General features: G+C 37.8%; 1 protein-coding gene across 1 annotated transcript; it reads left to right on the top strand.

The window, feature by feature from the left end:
• The first annotated feature begins 604 nt into the window (after positions 1 to 604).
• Positions 605 to 23,704, top strand: LOC121373211. The gene is made up of 5 exons (XM_041499729.1): positions 605 to 748; positions 14,380 to 15,708; positions 16,998 to 17,278; positions 20,224 to 20,398; positions 23,690 to 23,704. Exons 1-5 carry the CDS (start codon positions 605 to 607, stop codon positions 23,702 to 23,704), a joined length of 1,944 nt encoding a protein of 647 aa, XP_041355663.1.
• Positions 23,705 to 25,023: the final 1,319 nt, after the last annotated feature.

The raw sequence follows: 25,023 nt of genomic DNA, 5'->3' as shown, positions 1-25,023 counted from the left end.
CAGGTAGATTGTGTTTCTCTAGTTCTAAGGCTCATTCCTGACGTTACGCGTTAAGTATTACGTAACCACCAGCTCGCCAGAGGGCGTACTCACTGAGATGGTACAAAATGGCTGCGCCCGTTATATATAATAGCCGTCACATAGAACCGTTTTATTAATTAACTATACGATTATACTTCTTGATAGTAAGCAATAATGTGCATTATATATCGTTGAATATGCATACCAGGCCAAATGCCTTAATTGTCCCTTCCTTTAACCAGTGCAAGCGGTGACCACAGGTCAGAGTATAATGTGACGCGCACACAAGTCCCCTCGTAAACAGCAGAAACACTGTAGAACAATGGCAGCATATAGGTATACACAAACGTGTGTATCATCCGTTCTTGAAAACACGAGGGGTCTTTTATGGCGATATAGGACAGAACTGTGATAAACTTAATCTCAGCCAACTCGTCGATGTAATGAACAAAATGGAGATTCGATTAGCGAATATATCGAGGTGCATGTTAAAAAGATAGATCAAGTGCAGTCGGCACTTACAGCATTGGGATCCAAAGAAGCCACGTTGGAAGGTATCGTCATAGCCAATCGCGCCAGCAACATGGAACTGGAGACTAGTTTACAAGGACTGAGTAATATATACGATGGAGTAAAGGTAGCATGTGACAAAAACAAAACGGATATTAGTGAGATAAAGTGCGCTCTCGCGGCTACAGAGCGTAATAATAATGAGTTGAGAAACGAGGTAAGTGCATTTCTCAAAGAACGCGAGGAACTAAAGGCGACCGTTACTGATCTACAATGTAGGTCAATGAAAAACAACTTAATTTTTAACGGTCTAGCAGAAAACCCCTACGAGAAACCGAACAGGTGTTAAGAGACTTCCTCTATGAGGAGTTTAGACTCGAGTGCAGTTTTGAATTCGGACATGTTCGTAGGTCCGGTAGAAGGCGTGATAACAGGGCACGACCAATTGTGGCGCGTTTCTTATTCTACAAGGAACTAAGTATGGTGAGAGAGCATGCATGCAGACTGGAAGGTACACCGTATGGAATCAACGAACAATTCCCGGCGGTAGTGGAGGATAGGCGAAAACAACTGTATGCAGTGGCTAAAAACAATGCAGACAAGCAGGTCACAAAACAACAATGGTGAGAGATAAACTGTTTATTGATGGTAGATTGTACGATGACACCAAGTGTAAACAGACTGACCCACGCACATACAGCGACGTAGTGCACGACGCACCCAAACAAGCGCGCAATGTCCCCCGCCCCGAGCAGCTAAGAGAGAGAAGACCAGCACCGAAACGTTCGCGTGCGCCATCGACGCCAACAACAGACAAGCCAGAGAGTAAAAAAACAGACAACGGTTGAGTCACGTGATATCGACCCCAGCCCAGCATAGGGGCGCGCGGAGAGTGATTATATCGTGGAATATTTGCAGATCTTTGGAAGAAAAACTAAAAGATCCAGATGTCTTAAATATGATCTGCAAACATGATATAATATGTCTCTATGAATGCTGGACAGGCTCTGACGACATAACAATACCTAATTATACCACGTATAATGTGCCTAGAGACAATGGAAGAGGAGGAATATGTATATTTGTTAGAGATTATCTCCAAGACTATTGTGTGTGCATAGATAAAACCTGTCATAGTAGTATTATATTTAAAATCAAAAGCAATAAGTTCAGTGCTAATAGAGATGTATTTATGTTTATTAATTACATACCGCCTATTAATAGCACGTATTATCACAATAGTGATGTAGATATTTTTGAAACACTAGAAGATCACATATGTACATATGCACAGATGGGCGACATTGTTGTTATAGGTAACTTTAATAGTCGTACAGGTACGCTTTGTGATTTCATAGAAACTGACATCTTAGCAGAAGGTCCATTACATGTATTACAAAACGTGATCGAATACGTACCGGACAGTAATCTCGACCCGCGTCACAGCGAAGACAAAACAGTTAATCAGTTCGGTAGGAAACTTATCGCCCTTTTCAAAGCTAGCGGGTTACGAATAGTCATGGGAATATCACTTTTTACAATGCAAACGGTACAAGCCTTACTGATTATGTACTCGCTGGCGAATCGTGTTTCGATTTAATTTCATATTTTCAGTCCGGTGAGTTCAATTGTTTCTCCGATCATGCACGTGTATGTTTCACACTGGGTTGTAATGTAAACATTGCTGATACGCAGGAGCTCGATGAGATTCGAACACACACTACCGTGAAGTGGATCGACGAAAACAATGCTTTCATTGCTTCCAAAGTAGCCGAAAATATTGAAACGTTATTAAATATATGTTCAACTAATGGTAATAGCCAAGATTGTATAAACGTACGGGTTGATAAATTCTCAAACGAACTAAATACTATTATATTCCCTTACTGTGACGTCACCACCCATACAAACAGAAAGAACTATATGCGCCGGCACACTACCACGGACGGTGATAAGCCATGGTTTAACGAGGAATGTAAAGCTCGGTTTAACGAATATAGGGCAGCTATTCATATGTTTAATGGTAGAAGAAGTGACCTAAATCGAATTGAACTCATACGTGTAAAACGAATATACAAGTCATTAGAACGCTGCCTAAAAAGAAATTATAAATGCCAACAAGGCATGGGTAGTGACCACCTCCCAATTAAAAGTATGTACAATATCTCTGATTTATGGATTAATAAAACTAAATCTAAATCTAAATGGAACTTTAATAGAGCTGATTGGTCCCGGTTTGGACACTTGTGTGCCAAACTAGATCATGAGCAAATAAGAGATATTAATATAGATAAATTTAATAAAAATCTGACAACAGCTATTATAGATATTGCTAAACAGACTATACCCTTTTATTCCATTAAAAATAATTATAATCCGGTCCTCTGGTGGACAGATGAACTCTCTAAACTAAAGAGACTTAGAAATAAGTTTAGAATTTTTTTGAAAAAAACTAATACTGAGGAAAATATAAAGAATTTTAAAGATAGTAAATATAAACTGAAACTCAGTATTAATAAAGCTAAAAATGCCTCATGGACTCAGTTTTGTGGTTCCCTCAACAGGAACTCAAAGGTTAAAGAGGTGTGGGCAAAGATCAAAAGGGTGAAAGGGAAACCATCTAGTATTAAAGTAATACTTAAAAATAATAAAAACTGTAAAACTAACCAAGACAATGCGAATATTTTGGGAGCCACTTTTAAAAATAACTCAGCTACTAATAATTATAATAAAGAATTTCAAGGCAGAAAAATTAATATTGAGAAATCTAGTCCTATCCCTGATGAACCCTGCTCCCCGAAAGATGACCTGCCTTATAATGCACCATTTAAATTGCAGGAATTGTGTAGTGCTTTTGGTGGCCGAAAGGCCACGGCTCCGGGCCCTGATAATTTTAGCTATATGTTTCTGAAAAATATGCCCACCAAAACGCTAGAACTCTTCCTGGAATTATTTAATTTAAGATGGAGCGAGGGGTACCACCCATTGGAGTGGAAACACCTCTCCCTCCCTACTACTTATCGACCTATTTCATTGACATCCAGCGTTTGCAAGATTATGGAATGAATGGTTAACAACCGCCTTGTCCAATTTCTGGAGGTAAATAGTTTGTTGTCTACCTTCCAGAGTGGTTTTAGAAAGCATCACTCCACCACCGACCATATTGTGCGCCTTCAAACCGAGGTTAAGGATGCCATGCGGAATGGGCACAAAGTGGGTGGAGTGTTTGTAGATATAGAAAAGGCGTATGACTTGGTCTGGCGACGGGGATTGTTAATGAAAGCATACAAAATGGGGGTCAAGGGTGCAATGTTTACATTTATTTCAAAATTTTGAATGCAGAGAACATTTGCAGTTAACGTTAGTGGTTCTTTCTCCCCCATTTTAACACTTGAAAATGGTATCCCACAAGGCTCAGTAATAGCACCCACCCTGTTTGCAATTTTTATTAACGATTTGGCAGAGGTGCTTATTACCAAAAATGAAAGTATTAAATCTAAGATAAGTATCGGTCTCTTCGCAGATGATACTGCATTCTGGAGAATCGCAAGTAATTATGAGGACCTTCAAAAAGATCACCAGGTGGATATTAATAATGTAGCCTTTTGGTCCAGAGCTTGGGGTGTTACCATTTCAAATGCAAAAACTAAAAGTATAATTTTCCATAAGAAAAGACAATTTAAATCAATATGTGAGTTGAACTTAACATTTAATGAAATAATAATTAATCAAGTGCAATCGGTCAAATTTCTGGGAGTAATCTTTGACCACAATCTTAGTTTTGGGGAACGCATCACTGAGGTTACTGGTAATTGCGTTATATACCTCAATTTACTGAGGGTATTATCAGGAACACCATGGGGTGCAGATCGTAAAACATTGCTCATGATCTTTGAGGCATTTATTGTGTCCAGGCTGCAGTATGGTGCCCAGGCCTTTGGCTGTGTCAGTCAAACCCAGCTCCGAAAACTTGATAGCGTATATGGTAGGGCCCTCAAATTATTGTTGGGGGCACTATCTGTACGCCATATGATAGTGTAATGGTTGTGCTGGGAGTTATGCCCTTAGCTCTTAGGAGAATCAGGCAAGGTTTAAGATATATTAATAAAGTCCGTAGTCTGGTGCCTGATTCTCCAGTCAACCAACTTAAACCTGTATTAATAAATAATATTAACAGAGACAAGGACATATCTGTAGTTTCATATTTAAATAAGTTCGCAAATGACTTTGGGATTGTTGGCCTGCCATTGAGTAGAGTGGAAATCGATTCTACCCTCCCATGGCTGATCGGCACCCCAATGGTTCATTACCACATCAGGGAAGAAATTATAAAAACGGATAACAACAATTTAAAGAAAATAATCTTTCAAACAGTATTAGGGGAATTCTACCCGGATGTACTTCAGATCTATACAGACGGGTCGAAGGACCCTGATACTGGAAAAACAGGAATGGCCTTTATAATTAAAAATACTAATGTTAAAAATCCCATAGCCATTAGGGCTAGGCTGTCGGATAATATTTCAGTTTATACCACTGAACTGATGGCCATACTGTATTCTCTGAAGTGGGTCGGACGATATCATAAAGTTAATAGCCCTATAGGTAGTACTATACCAAATAACTTCCGGCTGGGTCAAAGTTCGAGGTGCACCGAACTTTTGATAGAGAAGTGAACACCACAAGTCCTGTGATTGGTTATAAATGTGAGTGTGTTGGTTGTAAAAAATAATAGTTTCATCTGGGTAAAATAAATGTGCACTTTTATTTCATCTAGTACCAATGTGTCAAGTAGCCTTGTGCTTGAAACATGTATGGGGTACCTGTAAAAAAAAGTACTCAAATTTTGTGCGAAACTAGGGTAGTAATAGACGCTACCCGTTATCTCAGAAACGAGCAGCTTGACCCCCATTTTTTTCTGATTCACTTTAAGTGTAAGGGGTGGTAGTATTTATATCCGTGGCGTTTATGTCGGTTGATACGTTGCAGGTAGGAGTTTTAGCCGTATATGTTACTATTGTCGTCTATGGGATTTGATTTGGTAGTATACACCCTATAGTACATATTCAGTGCATAATAAAAAATATGATGATTTTGTCATTTTATTTAATTAAACTATACTGGTTGATTAATTAGCCATCACTCGATCATGCAAGTTAACAATGACCTTGACCTTGACAATAATCTCTGTACATGGCTCTGAATGGAGTTTGAATCAAAGTTAGCACTGAAGAAAAGTTGGTTTTGGCCTATAATTCATACTGTAAAGATTTCAATAATTTCTTTTTACATGGTATTTGACTTGCCATATACAACTGCTCTTAAATATGGTATTATATATAGGCAACCTGAACTAAGATTTTAATAGCAATTTATTTTTATATTAAAAATAGCATGTGCCAATAGTGGGTTAATGTCTTTAGTTTCCATTAACATTGTTAATTTTGTATGTATGAAATTCTGAAAACTCAAATTTGTAAAGAAGTTGATTTTTATTGTAATTTTGACATATTTATAGGGTGCTAAGTTATATTTTAGACAAATTTGTAGTTTTATGCAAAATTTAAAGTAAATATGAAGAAAAACTTTACCAAAAACATAATTAAATTTGTTGTCACTATTGTGCCTTCTGTTCTTATTTGTACATAACAATAAGGTTGTTAAACATATACTTAGATCTCCAGATCATTTTTTTTCCATAATAATCACTTAGTTAGCTCTCATGAAAAGCATTTTGAGTTTATACTAGATTCAGAACCAATTTTTTCAGATTTGATTATCTGCCTTGGATTAAGTTGATAATTGATTTTATTGTTAAAGCTGTATTACCTAATGTTACAAGCTAAATAAAATGCTGGATTACAGATTGTAGGAATACATCTAATGTACATATTGTATTCATCCGGATTAGAAAATAATGCAAGAAAATAGATGTTCGGGTAATTTTGTCATTTAAAAATAGTTTTTTTTCAGTAATTAATCAAAAATAAATGTGTTAAAGCTGCATGATTATTCCAGATATCACAACTATTAAAACCTCCAACTACAGTAGGCTATAAATAAAATATAGTCAGGAATATTGGTGGCTGCCAATGGTTTTGATGGTTCATTATGAAAATCAGCATGGCCGATGGATTTGAAATTCCCACACCTGGTAACTTGAAGACACCCACACCCAGCATACAGGATTTCCTCCCAACACTAATGTTCAGGACATTAAGTCATTACTTCATACAGGTACAGTCATGTTTGTGTTTCCTTCCTCAAACAGTGTATTTTTTTAATACTGATATTTCTTTGATGTGCCTGTTAAGGTCTTCATAATCTAGGGGTCAATCAAGTGCATGTGTTTTAATGGAATTCTTTAAAGGGGTAGAGGTACTCTGACTATCTTTGTTGTCTCTACATATATACCTGAGTACACACACCCAACTGAAAGTAAATATCTTCAGGAGTTTTATTTTAAAACATTTTGTTGTTTAATATGACATATTGCATTTGTACAAAACTATATGCAATATATATGCTTTTTGAGGTGTACATTATATTAGGTTGCACTGTAGAAACAACAGTTTCAGTGAGGTTGTCAGTTTATGTCAGAATACACCAGATCCTGGTTGTCATAAAGACACATAGCTGGACACTTTTTGAAAAATGTATGTTATCAGTATAGGTAGTACTATACCAAATAACGTCCGGCTGGGTCAAAGTTCGAGGTGCACCGAACTTTTGATAGAGAAGTGAACACCACAAGTCCTGTGATTGGTTATAAATGTGAGTGTGTTGGTTGTAAAAAATAATAGTTTCATCTGGGTAAAATAAATGTGCACTTTTATTTCATCTAGTACCAATGTGTCAAGTAGCCTTGTGCTTGAAACATGTATGGGGTACCTGTAAAAAAAAGTACTCAAATTTTGTGCGAAACTAGGGTAGTAATAGACGCTACCCGTTATCTCAGAAACGAGCAGCTTGACCCCCATTTTTTTCTGATTCACTTTAAGTGTAAGGGGTGGTAGTATTTATATCCGTGGCGTTTATGTCGGTTGATACGTTGCAGGTAGGAGTTTTAGCCGTATATGTTACTATTGTCGTCTATGGGATTTGATTTGGTAGTATACACCCTAACAGATATGTTCTTTTATCTGATAGTCTTAGTGCCCTGCAGGCAATCAACGGCGCCCATGGTGTTAGGCCAGAAATTATTTGCAAAATTTAAAAAATTTATAATAAAATTGCTGGTGAAGGAATTGAGGTCGTCATGGAGTGGGTCCCGGCACATATCGGAATAGCAGGTAATGAACTGGCTGACGCGAACGCAAAAAGGAGTTTGCTGGACCCCGTGGTCGGCGTACCAGTGGAACATAATTATAATGAAATAAATTCTATAGCCGAGCCGCACTTTGGTCGTCTGTGGCGGACTGAGTGGGACCACAGAACCAGCGTGTGGCATGCTTATATCAAACCAAAGGCGCCCCACCCCCTCCCCCCTCCCCCCGGTCCAGTATCATTTAATGTTAAAGCTAGTAAAATTTTATCAAGACTGCGGATGGGCACGTCATCCGCACTTAACGATACTAAATTTAAAATTAGAATAATACATCACCTAATTGTTTGGTATGCCATACAATAGAAAATGTTAATCACTTTTTGACCGAGTGTACCAAACATTCCAAAATTAGACTAAAGTTGATTAATTACTTAAATAAAATTAATTTACAATTTACTGCCTTTAACATTTTGAATCCACCGAAAGAACATAAAATGGTGATGGACAGGCTGGTGGTCGCCTTTGTCTATCAATCTAAAATTAATATTTAAATAAAATAATTGAACAGCTCCTGGGCGGACACTGCTTAGGCATTGTTAGACTGGTGCAAAGGTGACCGCCTGGGAGCGGGTATATACTACATATTTAGTGGGTGCGGCAGTATTACTATATTGTAATTGCCATCTCTCTCCCTTATGGAGTTGGAAGGACGTTGCTCGCCCTAATTCTCCACTTCTCAATCTCCTCCGTGTGCATGTCGCGCCTGGCCGGCTTCGGATTAGTGGAATATACAATTTTTTATATTGTACCGGTTTTTTAACTATAAATTTGTATATTTGATATATTATATTTAATAAAATGAATGTTTTTAATTGTATAGTATTGTGTGGTATGAATGGTGTGAGTGAATGCTATATTTACTCCGGGCTGATGGTAGGGGGAATGTTATCTGGCAGTAACACACACACACACACACACACACACACACACACACACACACACACACACACCCCTTCTCGCCGACCAAATATATTGTACAAATCTTTTTTTTAATTCTTAGTTTGGTTCTATTTTTTAAAATTATTGTTAGGTTACTGGCGTGCTCGTTTTAATTTGTTTTAATTTATTTTATACTTGTTGCATATAAAAGATTCTTTGCTATTAATGGAACAAATGTAGCGGGTTTTCTATCTAAGACTTAATTTTCAAATTACCAAATGTTTGACAACTAATAGCCGATGATTTTATAAATCAATGTGCTCTAGTGGTGTCTTTTTTCATACAGGTGTGAAGGCAACTGATGGAACAGCCAAGGTTAACCACGTGCAACTCTACCTATAGGGTGGATATCCCCAGATCAAATCCCGTAGACGACAATAGTAACATATGTGGCTAAAACTCCTACCTGCAGCGTATCAATCGACATACACGTCACGGATATATAAATACTATATCCTCTCGCCCTTAAAGTGAAGCAGCAAAAATTAGGGGTCAAGCTGTTCATTTCAGAGATAACGGATAGCGTTCATGACTACCCTAGTTCGACACAATTTTTTTTTTACAGATACCCTATACACGTTTCAAGCATTTGACATAGTGGCACTAGATGAAATAAAATTGAATACAATTCTTACCCAAATGAAACTATTTTGTTTACAAACAACACACACATTTATCACCAATCACAGGACTTGTGGTGTTAACTTCTGTATCAAAAGTTGAATGCACCTCGAACTTAGACCGAGCCGGACGTTTAGTACTACCTGCAGGCTTGTTGATTAACTAAACTTAGTGTCCATTTTTACGGTCTGAAACTAGGTTATGTCCCTTTAATGTATAATGTACTCAAAGAAGTGCATATTTTATAAGCACAAATAACTTCTGTATCAAAAGTTGGATGCACCGCGAACTTTGACCCAGCCGGACGTTATTTGGTATAGTACTACCTATTAGTTTCTGTCTACAACATTATCGATTACTTCAGTAAAAACACAAGTAAAGCTGCATGTCTTCACCCCAGTATTACAACTGATAGATTTAATCTACAGTATTTGATGGCGATTTGTTAAGAAACTTTTTTTTATTATTATTATTCAAGTTATTTTGTTTTCAAATAAATGTCATTTGAGCTGGAACGCGTTTAAAATAAATAATACTTTTTTTTTTTTTTTTTTTTTTAAATTATACAGAACTTTACATGCCAATTCGTCGGTTCCCTATTGAAGCAAACATTAGTTGGGTAATAGTAATATTAACAATAAACGCAAACTATCCTGAACAAAATAGGGAAAAGATTTTATTTTTCGCTTGGCCTAAATATGCGGCTATTGTTTTCGTGATCATGCTAATTGTGGCTGATCGCCCAAGATCATTTATATGATCGCCCACTTGGCATTTCCAGACTACGGATTGTCAGGCTCCACGATTCCACTGAGCAATTACCACCGTCTAGGCCGTAATCCTAATTCCCAAACGACGTGTTAGTGAAGCTCGCGACAGAGACAATGCGATCACATTGAGAGAGAGAGAGAGAGAGAGAGAGAGAGAGAGAGAGAGAGAGAGAGAGAGAGAGAGAGAGAGAGAGAGAGAGAGAGAGAGAGAGAGAGAGGCAAAGAAAGAGAGAGACAAAGAGAGACAGAGACAGAGAGAGAGGAAGAGAGAGATAGGGGGGGGGGGGGGAGAGCGAGACAGAGGTAATGGAGAGAGAGAGAGAGAGAGAGACACACACACACACACACACACACACACACACACACACACACAGACAGACAGACAGACGGAGAGAGAGAGACAGAGAGCCAGAGAGAAAAAGAAAGACGCTACACATAATTGTGTTTATACTATTATATGCTTGTAACATTACATTCTGGATCGCACGGCGGTGGACCCCAAGCACGTATCCAGCAGAAGACCACTTTAGGCAACACTCCACCATTTGTCGTATGGTTACTTGATGTAGCAGCTTAATATAGTCCGGTTTAGGAAATAGTTCTTCATAGTTTGACCTCTGTAGTATTCAAATATCCCATTGGTTTGAAGTTACGTGTTATATATAGTACTGATTTATAACACTGTGCAAGTGGTATGGTGCCACTTGCATAACAGTCACACGATGTGGTGGTCGGGCATAGGGGTCATTAATTGAAAAATGTCATGGTCGACCTATGTTGATTTTTTTACGTGGTACATGTCAGTTAAGAGCACTCCCTAAAATTGGTAATCACACCACCCTCTCGACAGTGTTGCAATTTTCACAGAATATATTCTGACATACAAAGTGTATTGAACTGCATGAGGTAATTAATGGTGGTATGTAACCTTTATGGTTATCACTAGCAATGTTTCCATATTAACCGCGCCCGCACCACGTGAAAACAATAAACTAGAACATGGAAAGCAGCCCGAAAATAACTGTAAAGAAAGAACCGGCTAGAGTGATTTTCCAGCTAGACATTCGTATTTCAGTTATACTCCAAAATATCCCCATCAATTGCGATATGACGCCTATGTAGTTGATCGAACAAAGTGCATTGCTAGACAAACTAATTGCATATATTTTCAGGCAATAATTGTCTGTTTTTAAGGTCTGTACATTCCATGTGCTTGCAGTTCCTCAAAGGAAACTACTAAACCACAAGACTGATATGTTTTACAAAAATATAATGAAGGTATTTTGAACGGTTTTGAAGTTGTGGTCCGGAAACGGTGAATTTGGTCATTCTGGCTATTTGTTTCCATGGTAACAGAGAAAAAAATATTGAAACTGAAAAGTATCTCGTTGAAAAAGGCACTAACATAGCACGAGGTTAATAGGTGTACAACTTTTCATGAAGTTATCTTAAACGGTTTTGGAGATGTGGTCCGGAAACATCCTAGAACGGACTGATAGATGATGCTCGTGTTAAATATCCCCTGCAAATTGTTTTGCGAGGTATAATAATTTCAAAAATATCCTGAACATTCCTGAGTTTGCTGCATTGTAGGATGTTTCCGACTAATAAAATATTTCTACGACTAAACTTGAATATTAAATATATTTTCTTGTTTAGAATATCAGTGTGTCTATATTCAATGTGTTTCTGGTCATCTTAATATTTGTAAGAAACCCAAATTGGATTTTGTCTTCAAGTAATTTTGTACGTACGAAGAAATACATTTTAGGGAATAAATTGAAATTTAACCTAGTACAAATATTAGAACGATCAGAAACACGTTTAATATACAACCACTAATATTTTATGCCGAAAAATATATTTGATATGTAATTACAATCGTTAAAAAGTCTCTGTTAGTCGATAACATCTTACAAATTGAAGCAAACTCGTAAACCATTTTCTTTTTAGATAGATAGATAACTAGTTTAACATGCTCATATACCACTAGGGTTTCGAACACGTCCATCCAGAGTCCGACCTCCGATAATATCGGTAGCCTGACTCGGGATGGTGGTGGTGGGGGGGGGGGGGGGGGGGGGGGGGGGTAGAGTTGAAAATGGGCAGAATTTTGATCTATATGTCCACGTGTCCTTAACAATGCCACTAGGGTGCACAGCTTGTAGGGATGAGATGGGTTACATCCCGTCAAAAAAAAACCTACACTGACAGTCATTAGACGTTGAAGGTGTGCTGTGCTGAAATACAGATCTTGAGAAGCCGGATCCGTAAGTTTCCTACCGAGTGCAATTTTGAATTCGGAAATGTTCATAGGTTCGGTAGAAAGGCGTGATAACAGGGCACGACCAATTGTGGCGCATTTCTTATTCTACAAGGAACTAAGTATGGTGAGAGAGCATGCATACAGACTGAAAGGTACACCGTATGGAATCAACAAACAATTCCCGGCGGTAGTGGAGGATAGGCGAAAACAACTGTATGCAGTGGCTAAAAAAATACAGACGAGCAGGTCACAAAACAACAATGGCGAGAGATGAACTGTTTATTGATGGTAGATTGTACGATGACACCAAGTGTAAACAGACTGACCCACGCACATACAGCGACGCACCCAGACAAGCGCGCAATGCCCCCCCCCCCCCCGCCCCGAGCAGCCAAGAGAGAGAAGACCAGCGCCGAAACGTTCGCGTGCGCCATCGACGCCAACAACAGATAACTCAGAGAGTAAAACACAGACAACGGTTGAGTCACGTGATGTCGACCCCAGCCCAGCATAGGGGCGCGCGGAAAGTGATACAGGCATATCTATTATATCGTGGAATATTTGCAGATCTTTGGAAGAAAAACTAAAAGATCCAGATGTCTTAAATATGATCTGCAAACATGATATAATATGTCTCTATGAATGCTGGATAGGCTCTGACGACATAACAATACCTAATTATACCACGTGTAATGTGCCTAGAGAAAATGGAAGAGGAGGAGGAATGTGTATATTTGTTAGAGATTATCTCCATGACTATTGTGTGTGCATAGATAAAACCTGTCATAGTAGTATTATATTTAAAATCAAAAGCAATAAGTTTAGTGCTAATAGAGATGTATATATGTTTATTAATTACATACCGCCTATTAATAGTACGTATTATCACAATAGTGATGTAGATATATTTAAAACACTAGAAGATCACATATGTACATATGCACAGATGGGCGACATTGTTGTTATAGGTGACTTTAATAGTCGTACAGGTACGCTTTGTGATTTCATAAAAACTGACATCTTAGCAGAAGGTCTATTACATGTATTACAAAACGTGATCGAATACGTACCAGGCAGTAATCTCGACCCGCGTCACAGCGACGACAAAACAGTTAATCAGTTCGGTAGGAAACTTATCGCCCTTTGCAAAGCTAGCGGGTTACGAATAGTCAATGGTAGACACCCAGACGACCGATATGGGAATATCACTTTTTACAATGCAAACGGTACAAGCCTTATTGATTATGTACTCGCTGGCGAATCGTGTTTCGATTTCATTTCATATTTTCAGTCCGGTGAGTTCAATTGTTTCTCCGATCATGCACCTGTATGTTTCACACTGGGTTGTAATGTAAACACTGATGATACGCAGGAGCCCGATGAGATTCGAACACACACTACCTCATGGGCGTACATAGGATTTTGAAAAGGGGGGTTCCAAAATAGATTGCAGAGATATTGGGCATATATTTCTATGTTGAGTAAATATAATAATGTCAGATATCAATGTCAGAAGTAGAAACTGCACTTGGTGAAGCATATTCCTACTAATTTATGAGTGATCATGAGAGCCCTTCTGAGGGTAACATGCTATGCCCTATTATCGATACAGTCGACTCACAAGTGTTTACACAAACACCACGTCTAAATGAACAGCCTAGTCGCTATTCTGATTTGCTACAAATAGTAAACAACGAACTGTCATCTGTTCCTAAAGATATGTTCATCGAACGTTTAATAGATTTAGTAAATCGAGATCAAAATGAGTTAGAACTTTTGCGTTTTGAACTTTTAAAACTGTGTAAAGCTAACGACCATTTTGAACGCAAGACCGCTCAGTTAAAGCGGAGGTATGAACAACGTACACGAACAGGCGAGAGCCTATTTAAAAAAAACTGGCTAAAGACTGTTTTATTTTATTTCAGAATTTTCAAGGAGACACAAATGACGACATTTTTGAGGTAATAAACATTTCCAAACGCCAAGACATTATTTCACACAGCCAAGGTGAACACTGCTCAGGTGAAGCCCACTGCGACACGTCGGGATTCGTGTTACGTGAGTCGGTAGCTTGTATCGAACGCGACCTTATCACTCTCCGAGGAGAGCTCGTTCAAGACATTGACTGTGCGGTTAACAAAACAAACGATCAAGCCAAACAGATTACATCCCTTAAAGATGAAATATCCGATCTTAAAAAACAATTTACAGAGCGAAATAAACATTGCACTTCACTACAACAACAAAAGAAACAAATGGAAAGCAAAATTAATTCTCTTCAAAACGATTTAGAGAAGCAATCAAGAGACAACAAAACTGTTTTAAAACAAACTCTTGCTGAATTTAAAAAGGTTTACGACCAAAATAAAATGATAAGGTCTGAATTTGAATCACAAAATAAAGAACTAAATCGTGTGGTCAGTGACCTGTCAGAAGCAACAGAGCCGTTGAAGAACATCCCACTCTTATTAAATAAACTTAAAACAGCACAGGACGCCCTCAAGACAAATGTTGACCTTATTAAAAAACGAGTTGATAACGGTTGTCTGAATATACGTCGTCTCGAGGACGAGAAGAGCTTGGGTGTTTCGTCAAAAGTGATATTAATAAATTCAAAAGTGAAAGACATTGAACAAAGTGTTGAAAGTATGACAGATTTAATCAAATCAGTCACAACATCAACTACCGATATAAGAAAACGTTTATCAAACGTTGAAAAGGACGTTAAATGCGACACAAAAAAGACAACTTACTCTGAGGCAACGATCTCGATAACCAAATCACCCCCAAAGTCTCAAACACCTATGAACTATACATGGGACCAACCTACACATAATGTCCAGCATTCTGACTGTGTGCAAATTACGACGGAGTCGCCTAACCGCACCATTTCAAAAGACAGAAATGTTAGCCCTGACGATAATGTAGAAACTGTCATCAAGCCTACACAGACTGAGTCAGACATACTCATTTCTCACGACAACAACAGCATTGAAAATTCGCCTGATCCATCTGTACCTAAAGTGACGTCTGCGGTAAACAACGGTACAACACGACGAGATCACGAGAACACGGCCACCGAGATTGGCAAGAACATCGGGGTGTGGATCCCTTCGGACCAATGCTGTGCAACTCTGCCCTTACAAACTGAATTCAGCGGGGTATCAAAACAAAGAATAGCTCGGTTTTACATCGCCGGTATAAACAAGTCATCTACTGAGACCGGACTACGAAACTTTCTCAGCGACAAAGAGGTCAAAATAACTCATCTTAGATTCTTCAATAGAGAATATAGAAATTCAGCTTCTGCTCAATTAAATGTGTCTGTCGAATATCGCGAAATTATCGAAAATAAAAACTTCTGGCCTAAAGGTGTATAAGTTAAACCATGGCTGTCGAAACAAACGTTTCTCAGCAAATTCAGCTACCACTCAGACAATGGTTCAGAAGAATATTAACATTATGTGCTGGAACTGCCGTGGTGTAATGTCAGCCACTCCATATTTTGTCAACTGCTTAAATAAATATAACGTTAATATTTGCGGCATTAGTGAGCACCACTTGCGGCTTTATAACAGTAACTTCTTAAATACAATAGATAGCAATTACTGTGCATTTACAAAGTGTGCCACAGAACGTGACCCCACGCTATACCGCAACGTGAACAAAGTCGGCGTAGCTCTTCTTATTCGTAAAGACGTGATTCATTGCAAAAGCTTATTAGAAATAGATAGTGACCGCATAATAGGTGTTGAAGTTGTGCTTACTGATTCTACAAGTGTTTACGTATTCTGTGTTTATCTCCCCTCTTCCAACTTATCTGACGATTTATTCCGTGAATATTTGGTTATGTTGGAGGAGCTTTACATTGCATACAGTTTAATTGGTACTGTAGTGATCATTGGTGATATGAATGTAAAAATAGCAGGACCCAAGTATGTGTTCATATGAGACAAAAGAAGTGATAATTTCAAAACGTTTATTAGCAAACATAACCTATTATCTGTCAACGTTCAGACGTTTTGCAAAGGGCCCGTTTATACATACGAGTCATATGCCGGTGGTCCATCGTCGGCAATTGACCACATCTTAGTTCCATGTGACCTAATTCCATTAATTATATATGCTACTGTAGATAATGAATGTTCTCTCTCATTGTCAGACCATAAACCAGTTATATGTTCAATATCAGCCAGTATGTTACCATGCAGTCAATCCAACCAAAAAGGAAAACCATCGTGGGAAAAGGCCAAGAGACTAAACATTATAAGTGACTATACTTTCGCCGTCTCTCATATGTTATGGCCATTAAATATTCCAAAACAGAACGCTACCAAAGCTGAAATTATTATTTTTTTATGAACAAATTATTAATATTTAAAAAAGTGCAGCTTTAGAAACCATACCTACTGTCAAATTTAATAAACACACCAAGCCCTACTGGACTAAGACAGTTAAAGAATGCCATGCTGAAATGTCTTTTCGTAGGAGGCTGTGGCTAGCTGAAGGCAGACCTCGTGGGATGCAATTCTCCACCTTTCAGATGTACAAGCAAGCAAAAGACATATTTCGATCAAATCTAAACAAGGCGTACTTGAGCCACAAGACAGAAACATATGCTACCTTAGATGAGGCGTGTAATCTCAATCATAAGTCGCTTTGGGCTAAACTGAGGAACAAAAAGAAAAGTAGTTCTATCATGTCTCTCAATATTGCCGACAAAACAATTACTCACCCCGAAGATATTTGCAATGCCATGGCAGATCACTTTAGCAATGTATTTAGTGATACGACAGCAAACCATTTTGATGACAACTTCAAATCGTACTTAGAAGAAAAGGTATCCGATTTTAAACGGCACGCATTAACCTCAGATGAAGAATTCTGTATATCTGCCTCTCTAGTTAAGAAAATATGCTCTAACCTGCCAAACAATAAAGCCTGTGGTTCCGACGGAATACTCTATGAACACATCAAACACGGAGGATCTTATCTCTTCTTTTGCCTGGCACGACTTTTCTCACTTATTATTAACAACAATTGTATTCCTGATGAATGGCACCTTGGTGTCCTTGTCTGCATATTCAAGGGGCATAACAAGTCCCGATTAAACTGTCTCTTATAGGGGTATTACACTTCTTTCTGTGATCTTCAAGATATTCGAAAGTGTTCTGGACTCCTTAATGCCGCAGTTAAAAGCAACTAGAGTGTATCCTAATAATCATCAATGCGGATTCCAACGCGGTCTTTCAAGTCTGGACACGTCGTTCGTGCTTCAAGAAACCATTAATCACTATAGAGAGCGCAGTGACTGTACTAGTGTTGCATTTTTGGATAGCTCGAAAGCTTTTGACACTGTGTGGCATACAGGCTTAATGTTTAAATTGTCAGAAATTGGACTCTCTCCTAAAATCTGGATAATATTGGACAGTATATACAGTAACGCCCTGTCCTGGTAAACAACATTTATTCAAGAAAATTCAGACAATCTAGGGGACTGTGTCAGGGTAGCATGCTTGCCCCAAAAGTGTATGTGCTATATATAAATGATTTACTAAACAAATTAAGTAAGTCAAAGAAAGGATCAATGATTATGGATGTTCAAATATCGTGTCCAACACAAGCAGACGATATTGCCATCATTTCTCCTTCCCCTCGTAACATGCAAGACAAGCTTCGGATGTGTGAACAGTATAGTTCCAAATGGCGATTTACATTCTCGTCTCAGAAAAGTCAAGTCATCAACTTTGCCAAAGAACCTGATCCAGTGTTTTTTCTTTATAATAAACAACTTCCAAATACAACTTCTATTAAACATGTTGGTATAACAGTCCAAAAACACTTTGATCACTGGGAAAGGACAATGGAATAATGTAAAACAATAAAATGTACAAGCATGGCCCTCCTGCAATCCGGCTGTCATCCATCTGGTCTCAGCCCAATCACAAGTGTAAAACTCGTAAAGGTACTATGTCTGGGAACATCTCTATATGGATGCGAATTATGGAACGATATTTCAAGGAATGAACTGTTAGCATTAGAACGTGCATTTAGGTTCTCTACTAAGAATATTCAGGGTTTGCCCAAACGAACTCGAACAGACATCTGCCTGGGATTGATTGGTATCACTTCTATTGAAGCAATAATAGACATGCACAAGTTATATTTTCTGGGTCACCTCCTACGGACCCCAACTTGGACCTTGGTACATAAAGTTATAACCAGTAGGCTGCTATGTTTTAAAAACAAATGTGTTACAACTCCTGTAGGTTTTATAACAGATATACACAAGATTATGTGTAAATACAAACTTTTAAATCATCTGATTGATTTCTATAATACGTCAATATTTCCATCGAAACATATATGGAAACGACTAGTTAAGAAAAGCGTGTTTGATTTTGAAGAATTAAAGTGGCAAACACAAATCTCGTCTTCGCCAGACATCAGCCATTTTCTGCAACTTCATCCCAATTTAAATATCCACAAAGCATGGCGAATTTCTCGTGTGAACCCATTGTTAAAAGAACACGCACATCATGTAATTAATGTATGCGCTTCGTGGCGACCTATGTCATGTGAAGGAGTGTGTCCCCTCTGTCACTTAATCTATTCTGATTTGCTGATACATGTTATATGGCATTGTCAATTTATATCTGAAATTAGAGACGAATTCTGGATATCTCTTCTGGACATCGGACCAGTAGAACTCAGTGTCGTTCTTCACAATCTTCCCGATTCTGTTTTTATTACTAAGATATTATCTTGTGAACCTCCAATTAATGTTGATGACTCGATAGAAAGTACTTACTGTGAAACCGTTATCTATTACATTCATCTACTAAGCAAACAATACTTTGAAGCTACCATAGCAAGCGATAATTGTATTACCCCATAAACTTTATGTGCTCGTATTTGAATCACTATGTACTCATGGTTCGATGCATGCTCTACTTACCCACATTTATCATAGTTTTATTTATTAACTTATTGTATTCTTGTATGTTTGTATGTATGTATGTAATGAAATGTATTTATATGTTACAACTCTCTGTTTAGAGGAATAAAGACTATATATATATATATATATATATATATATATATATATATATATATATATTTCTATGTTGAGTAAATATAATAATGTCAGATATCAATGTCAGATATATTAATTTATAAAAAAAAGCGATTTCTGGGGGGGGGGGGGGGGGTTCGGTCGAACCCATCGAACCCCCCTATGTACGCCCATGTACCGTGAAGTGGATCGACGAAAACATTGCTGTCATTGCTTCCAAAGTAACCGAAAATATTGAAACGTTATTGAATATATGTTCAACTAGTGGTAATAGCCAAGATTGTATAAACGTACGGGTTGATAAATTCTCAAACGAAATAAATACTATTATATTACCATACTGTGACGTCACTACCCATACAAACAGAAATAACTATATGCGCCGGCACACTACCACGGGCGGTGATAAGCCATGGTTTAACGAGGAATGTAAAGCTCGGTTTAACGAATATAGGGCAGCTATTCATATGTTTAATGGTAGAAGAAGTGACCTAAATCGAATTGAACTCATACGTGTAAAACGAATATACAAGTCATTAGAACGCCGCCTAAAAAGAAATTATAAATGCCAACAAGGCAACATGCTCAATTATCTCCGCAAATATAACCCAAAGCAGTTTTATGCACATTTCGAGAAAAGGAAGAAAAACGTAAATTCAGAACTAACAAATGATGAATTCTATAACCATTTTAGCAAATTGGCGGAAAACGTACCTAAATTAGACGACGAGACAGAAGATTTGTTACGTAAATACGACCAGCAAGTTAGCGACGTACCGAACCGCGAGCTTGACTCTGAAATAATAGAGAAGGAAATCCTTAATGCTGTACATAAGTTAAAGACGAACAAATCCAGTGGGATTGACAAGGTATTAAACGAATATTTTATAAATTGTATAAATGTTTTGATGCCATGTTTATTGATATTATTTAACGCTGTCTTTGATTCGGGTACATTTCCACACAGTTGGTCAATGGGGTGCATTGTTCCTATTTTTAAAAAAGGCAATGCAAACGACCCTGATAATTACAGAGGCATAACTTTAGTCAGTTGCTTAGGGAAATTATTTACTGCCATCCTAAATGAACGATTATTAGTTTTTGATAAAATGAATCATGTCATAAGTGACGCTCAATTTGGTTTTAGAAAACAGTTCTCAACGATCGACGCCGCTTTCATTCTTCAATCTTTAATTGAACGAATATTGAAGAATAAAAAGCGACTGTATTGCTGCTTCGTGGACTATAGTAAAGCATTTGATTATGTCAATAGACAAAAATTATGGTACAAAATGATTCAACTTAGTATCGATGGTAAAATCCTTAATGTTTTCCGGTCACTGTATGATAATGTGAAATGCTGCGTCAAATATAACAACATGCTATCAAACTTTTTCAGTTGTAGAAATGGCCTTTTCCAAGGTGAAGTATTATCACCGATATTATTTTCCATGTTTGTAAATGACTGCGAAATGCATTTCTTATCAGATAATTGCCCCTATATCGACACCCAATCATTAAATATATTCCTATTTATGTATGCCGATGAAATGGTTCTCCTAGCCGAAACACCAGAAGGCCTTCAGTCAATGCTCAATTCACTATCAAAATACACTACCAAATGGGACCTAACTGTAAATACAACTAAGACTAAGGTAGTCATTTTTAGAAATGGGGGTATCATTCGAGACAACGAAAAGTGGTTATACAATGGTGAAGAGTTAGAGGTCGTAAATGAATTCATTTATCTTGGCATATTATTCTGTTATAACGGTAAATTTAATCGAACTCAAAAACGATTCGCTGATCAGGGAAGAAAAGCCTTGCTTTCATTAGTAAACAACATTGTTTTAGTCGAATAACGACTTTACCGAAAGGTATCCTATATAAATTTTTGTTACATGAATTCAAGCTACAAACATATCTTAGAAAACCCATACCATTAAATCACTTAAAAGAAATATCAAAGATCCGAATTAGTGCACACAAATTAAATATAGAAACCGGAAGGTATAGGAAAATTGACAGGGCCGAAAGAAAATTCACTATTTGTAACTCTAACGATATTGAAGACGAATATCATTTTATTCTTATTTTCCCAGCTATGAATGATTTGAGGAATACGTATATTAATCAATGTTACCACAGACGTCCAAGCGTATTTAGGCTCACTGAACTATTAACAACTGAAAACAATAAAGACATCAATAACCTGGGAAAATATTTAGTTTAAGCAAATAAAGTTAGAGACGATTTACTGCAGCTTATTTAAAATATGACATCCACTAACCAGCCATTTCATTAGCTAGTATATTAATCATATTTCATCTGGTATACATCAATATATACATATATATTTAGAATTAGAATTATTACTATGCCACGATAATGTTTATAGTGCACATATATATGTACATCCCACCACTATTACTAGTATACTATGTTAATTTCAGCATTAATTCTTAAATCACTCTCCACCTGTATTTATATATTTGTATATATATCGTGATTATATATGTATGTATTTATCCTGATAAGTTCGGGTTTTTTAACTTAAGGCAAATAAAGAACTTGAACTTGTACATATAGTGGAAGATTAGTAGGCCGAGGGTAGCTCGTTAAGTGGACCTAGCTGGTGTTGACTTGTCTCCCTAGGTTGCCCATAGGGGCCCATAATACGCCTGATTTGTTCAGATCTTGTGTGTTTGAGCGTGAACTAAGTTTTATATGCCCCCTATACCATAAGGGTTTCAGACATGTCCATCCCGGGTGCGGTTTCTGGTATGGTCAGTGATCCGATCTGGGACAGAAATTGCGTGTGTGCGTGCGTTTCTAATATTAAAATTACTTTACCTTTTTGTAGTACGTTGGCTGAGGTTTTCTTTTTTGATGCCTGTTCACAGTTAACTGCCCTGTAGGTTTTATGTGGATTGTATGTACGTTGTCACGCTTCGGTTGCTCGAGTAGATTGGGACAGGGCGGAACATAGTCCAGCGCTCGCCTCGGTGGAGCTGTGGTTAAACCATCGGACATACCCAGAGCGAGTTTTAACGACTCGGTGGGTAGGTATAAGGCCACTACATCCTCTTCTCTCTCACTAACCACTACCAATTAACAACTAACCCACTGTCATGGATAGATAGCCAAGATAGCTGAGGAGTGTGCCCAGGGCAGCGTGCTTGAATCTTAATGGATATAAGCACGAAAATAAGTTTAAATGAATTGAAATAATGCGCTGTCGGTCTAGCATCAATCATCCTCAGTGGGTTCGTTTGGCTATTTGTTGCTCCACACAGTGCACCACGACTGATATATGAAAGGCCATGACATGTACTATCCTGTCTGTGAGATGATGCATATGAAAGATCCCTTGCTATTAATGGTAAAAATACAGCGCGTTTCCTCTCTAAGACTATATATCAGAATTACCAAATGTTGTTTGATATCCAATAGCCGATGATTAATAAGTCCTTGTGCTCTAGTGATGTTGTTAAACAAAACAAACTTTAACTCTCCAATACGAAGAAGCGGCAATGGTCGCTCGCCCGACTGATTTTTCAAAGTTAAGAGTTTGTTTTATTTATCAACACTACCCCAATCACATCTCTTGTTTTTCCCACCACCGGGGCGGAACGTAGCTCAGTAGTACAGCGCTCGCCTGACGCACGATCGATCTAGGATCGATCCCCGTCGATGGGCCTATTAGGCTATTTATCGTTCCAGCCACTGCTCCACAATTGGTATAACAAAGGCCGTGGTATGTCATGTCTGTGGGATGGTGCATTTAAAAGATCCCTTGCTGCTAATCGGAAAGAGTAGCCCATAAAGTGGCAACAGCGGGTTTCCTCTCTCAATATCTGTGTGATCCTTAACCATGTGTCCCACGCCATATAACCGCAAATAAAATGTGTTGAGTGCGTCGTTAAATAAACCATTTCCTTCCTAATTATCATTTGGCGAGATTTTCTATAACCAAACATTATCGGACTAACTCAGTCTGTTATGGCTTTGCTTGAATTCATTTCACATTTTATCCAGAACTAAATCTCATCATAATGCAAGCACACTGTCCTAACTTTCATGTGCATGGTTAATTAAAAAATTTCCTTAATAAAGTGTAAATAATTTTTGTAATTGTTTGCCAATGTTCATCTCCATAGGAAGACCAGAAGTGACGAAAACGTAATATGTGTTAGCCCTTTATAATTGGTGCATAACAATGTGAGCGCATATCGTCCTCATAGGGATTTGAACCCATGTCACTACAGATCTAATTACGCTAAAAATGCAAACCATCTTGTTAATGTGTTGAGTGCGTCGTTAAATAAAGCATCCCCTTCTTCCTTCCTTCCCACCACGTTTCATATTTTCCTGTCTACTCATAATACCTGTCCTAAACAGATTCCACACACAGGATAGCACATGCCACGACATTTGATAGACCAGACGTGGTGCATTGGCTGGAACGAGAAATAGCCCAACAGATCCACCGACGGAGAGCGATCCCGCATCAAGCGGGCGGTTTACCACTGGGCTACGTTCCGCCACTCAGTTCCGTAGGAAACCCAAAATCAATGGTGAGGCCTATTTAACACCACGACGCACAGACGATGTGAGGTAGTGCCCCCCCCCCCCCCCCCCCCCCCCCCCCCCCGCACACATAATTTGTGTTAACTAGAGGCTTGTTGCTGTATTCTTTGACATTTTAATGCAGTGTTTGGCAATATTATATTTGCAGCAGGATTTAAGGGACATTCCTGAGTTTGCTGCATTGTAAGATGTTTCCGACTAATAAAATATTAAACTTACATATTAAATTTTTTGTTTTGTTTAGAATATCAATGTCTGTGTGTATATTCAATGTGTTTCTGGTCGTCTTAATATTTGCAAGAAGCCCAAACCGGATTTTGTCTTCAAATGATTTCGTACGTACGAAAAAAACAATATTTTTGGAAATAAGATGAAATTTAACCTTGTAGTACAAATATTAGAACGATCAGAAACACGTTTAATATACAGCCATTAATATTTTATGTAGAAAAATATATCTGATATGTAATTGCAATCTTTAAAAAGTTTCTGTTAGTCAATAACATCTTAAAAAGTGCAGCAAAGTCGGGAATGTCCATTTAAAGACAACATGCAAGTAAACATAATTATATTGATTTCCTTTGAATAACAAATCTGACTAATTATTGGTCAGGCTTTGCTGCATCCTACGGCCTTGATTTCGAACCTTAACGCATGCATTTCAGCATCATCACAGAGAGACAAATTTCGTCTTCTTGATATATAAAATGAGACTTCTATTGATACTGAAGACGTATCTAAAAGGTTCTTTCTGTTACACGAGACTTCAATAATTGATACTGAGGACTATTTGAAATGCTCGTCCTGCTATATGAGATTTCTCTTCATACTGAAGACAATGGTTTTCAGCAAAACTGAAATGTGACTGAGAACCACAGACTAATGGATTTTCATCTTGACTATA

This window comes from Gigantopelta aegis, chromosome 1 (genome assembly GCF_016097555.1).
Source record: "Gigantopelta aegis isolate Gae_Host chromosome 1, Gae_host_genome, whole genome shotgun sequence".
NCBI classification, from domain to species: Eukaryota; Metazoa; Mollusca; class Gastropoda; order Neomphalida; family Peltospiridae; genus Gigantopelta; species Gigantopelta aegis.
This window is presented reverse-complemented; position numbering and strand designations above follow the sequence as displayed.

Bases quoted from the DNA above. Each gene is read 5' to 3' on its own strand.
- LOC121373211 (XM_041499729.1), top strand. From the start codon at position 605: ATGGAACTGGAGACTAGTTTACAAGGACTGAGTAATATATACGATGGA. The intron at 749-14,379 runs GTAAGTGCATTT...ATTTTATTTCAG, and splicing joins ATAATGAGTTGAGAAACGAG to AATTTTCAAGGAGACACAAA. The intron at 15,709-16,997 runs GTCAAAATAACT...TCCACCTTTCAG, and splicing joins ACTTTCTCAGCGACAAAGAG to ATGTACAAGCAAGCAAAAGA.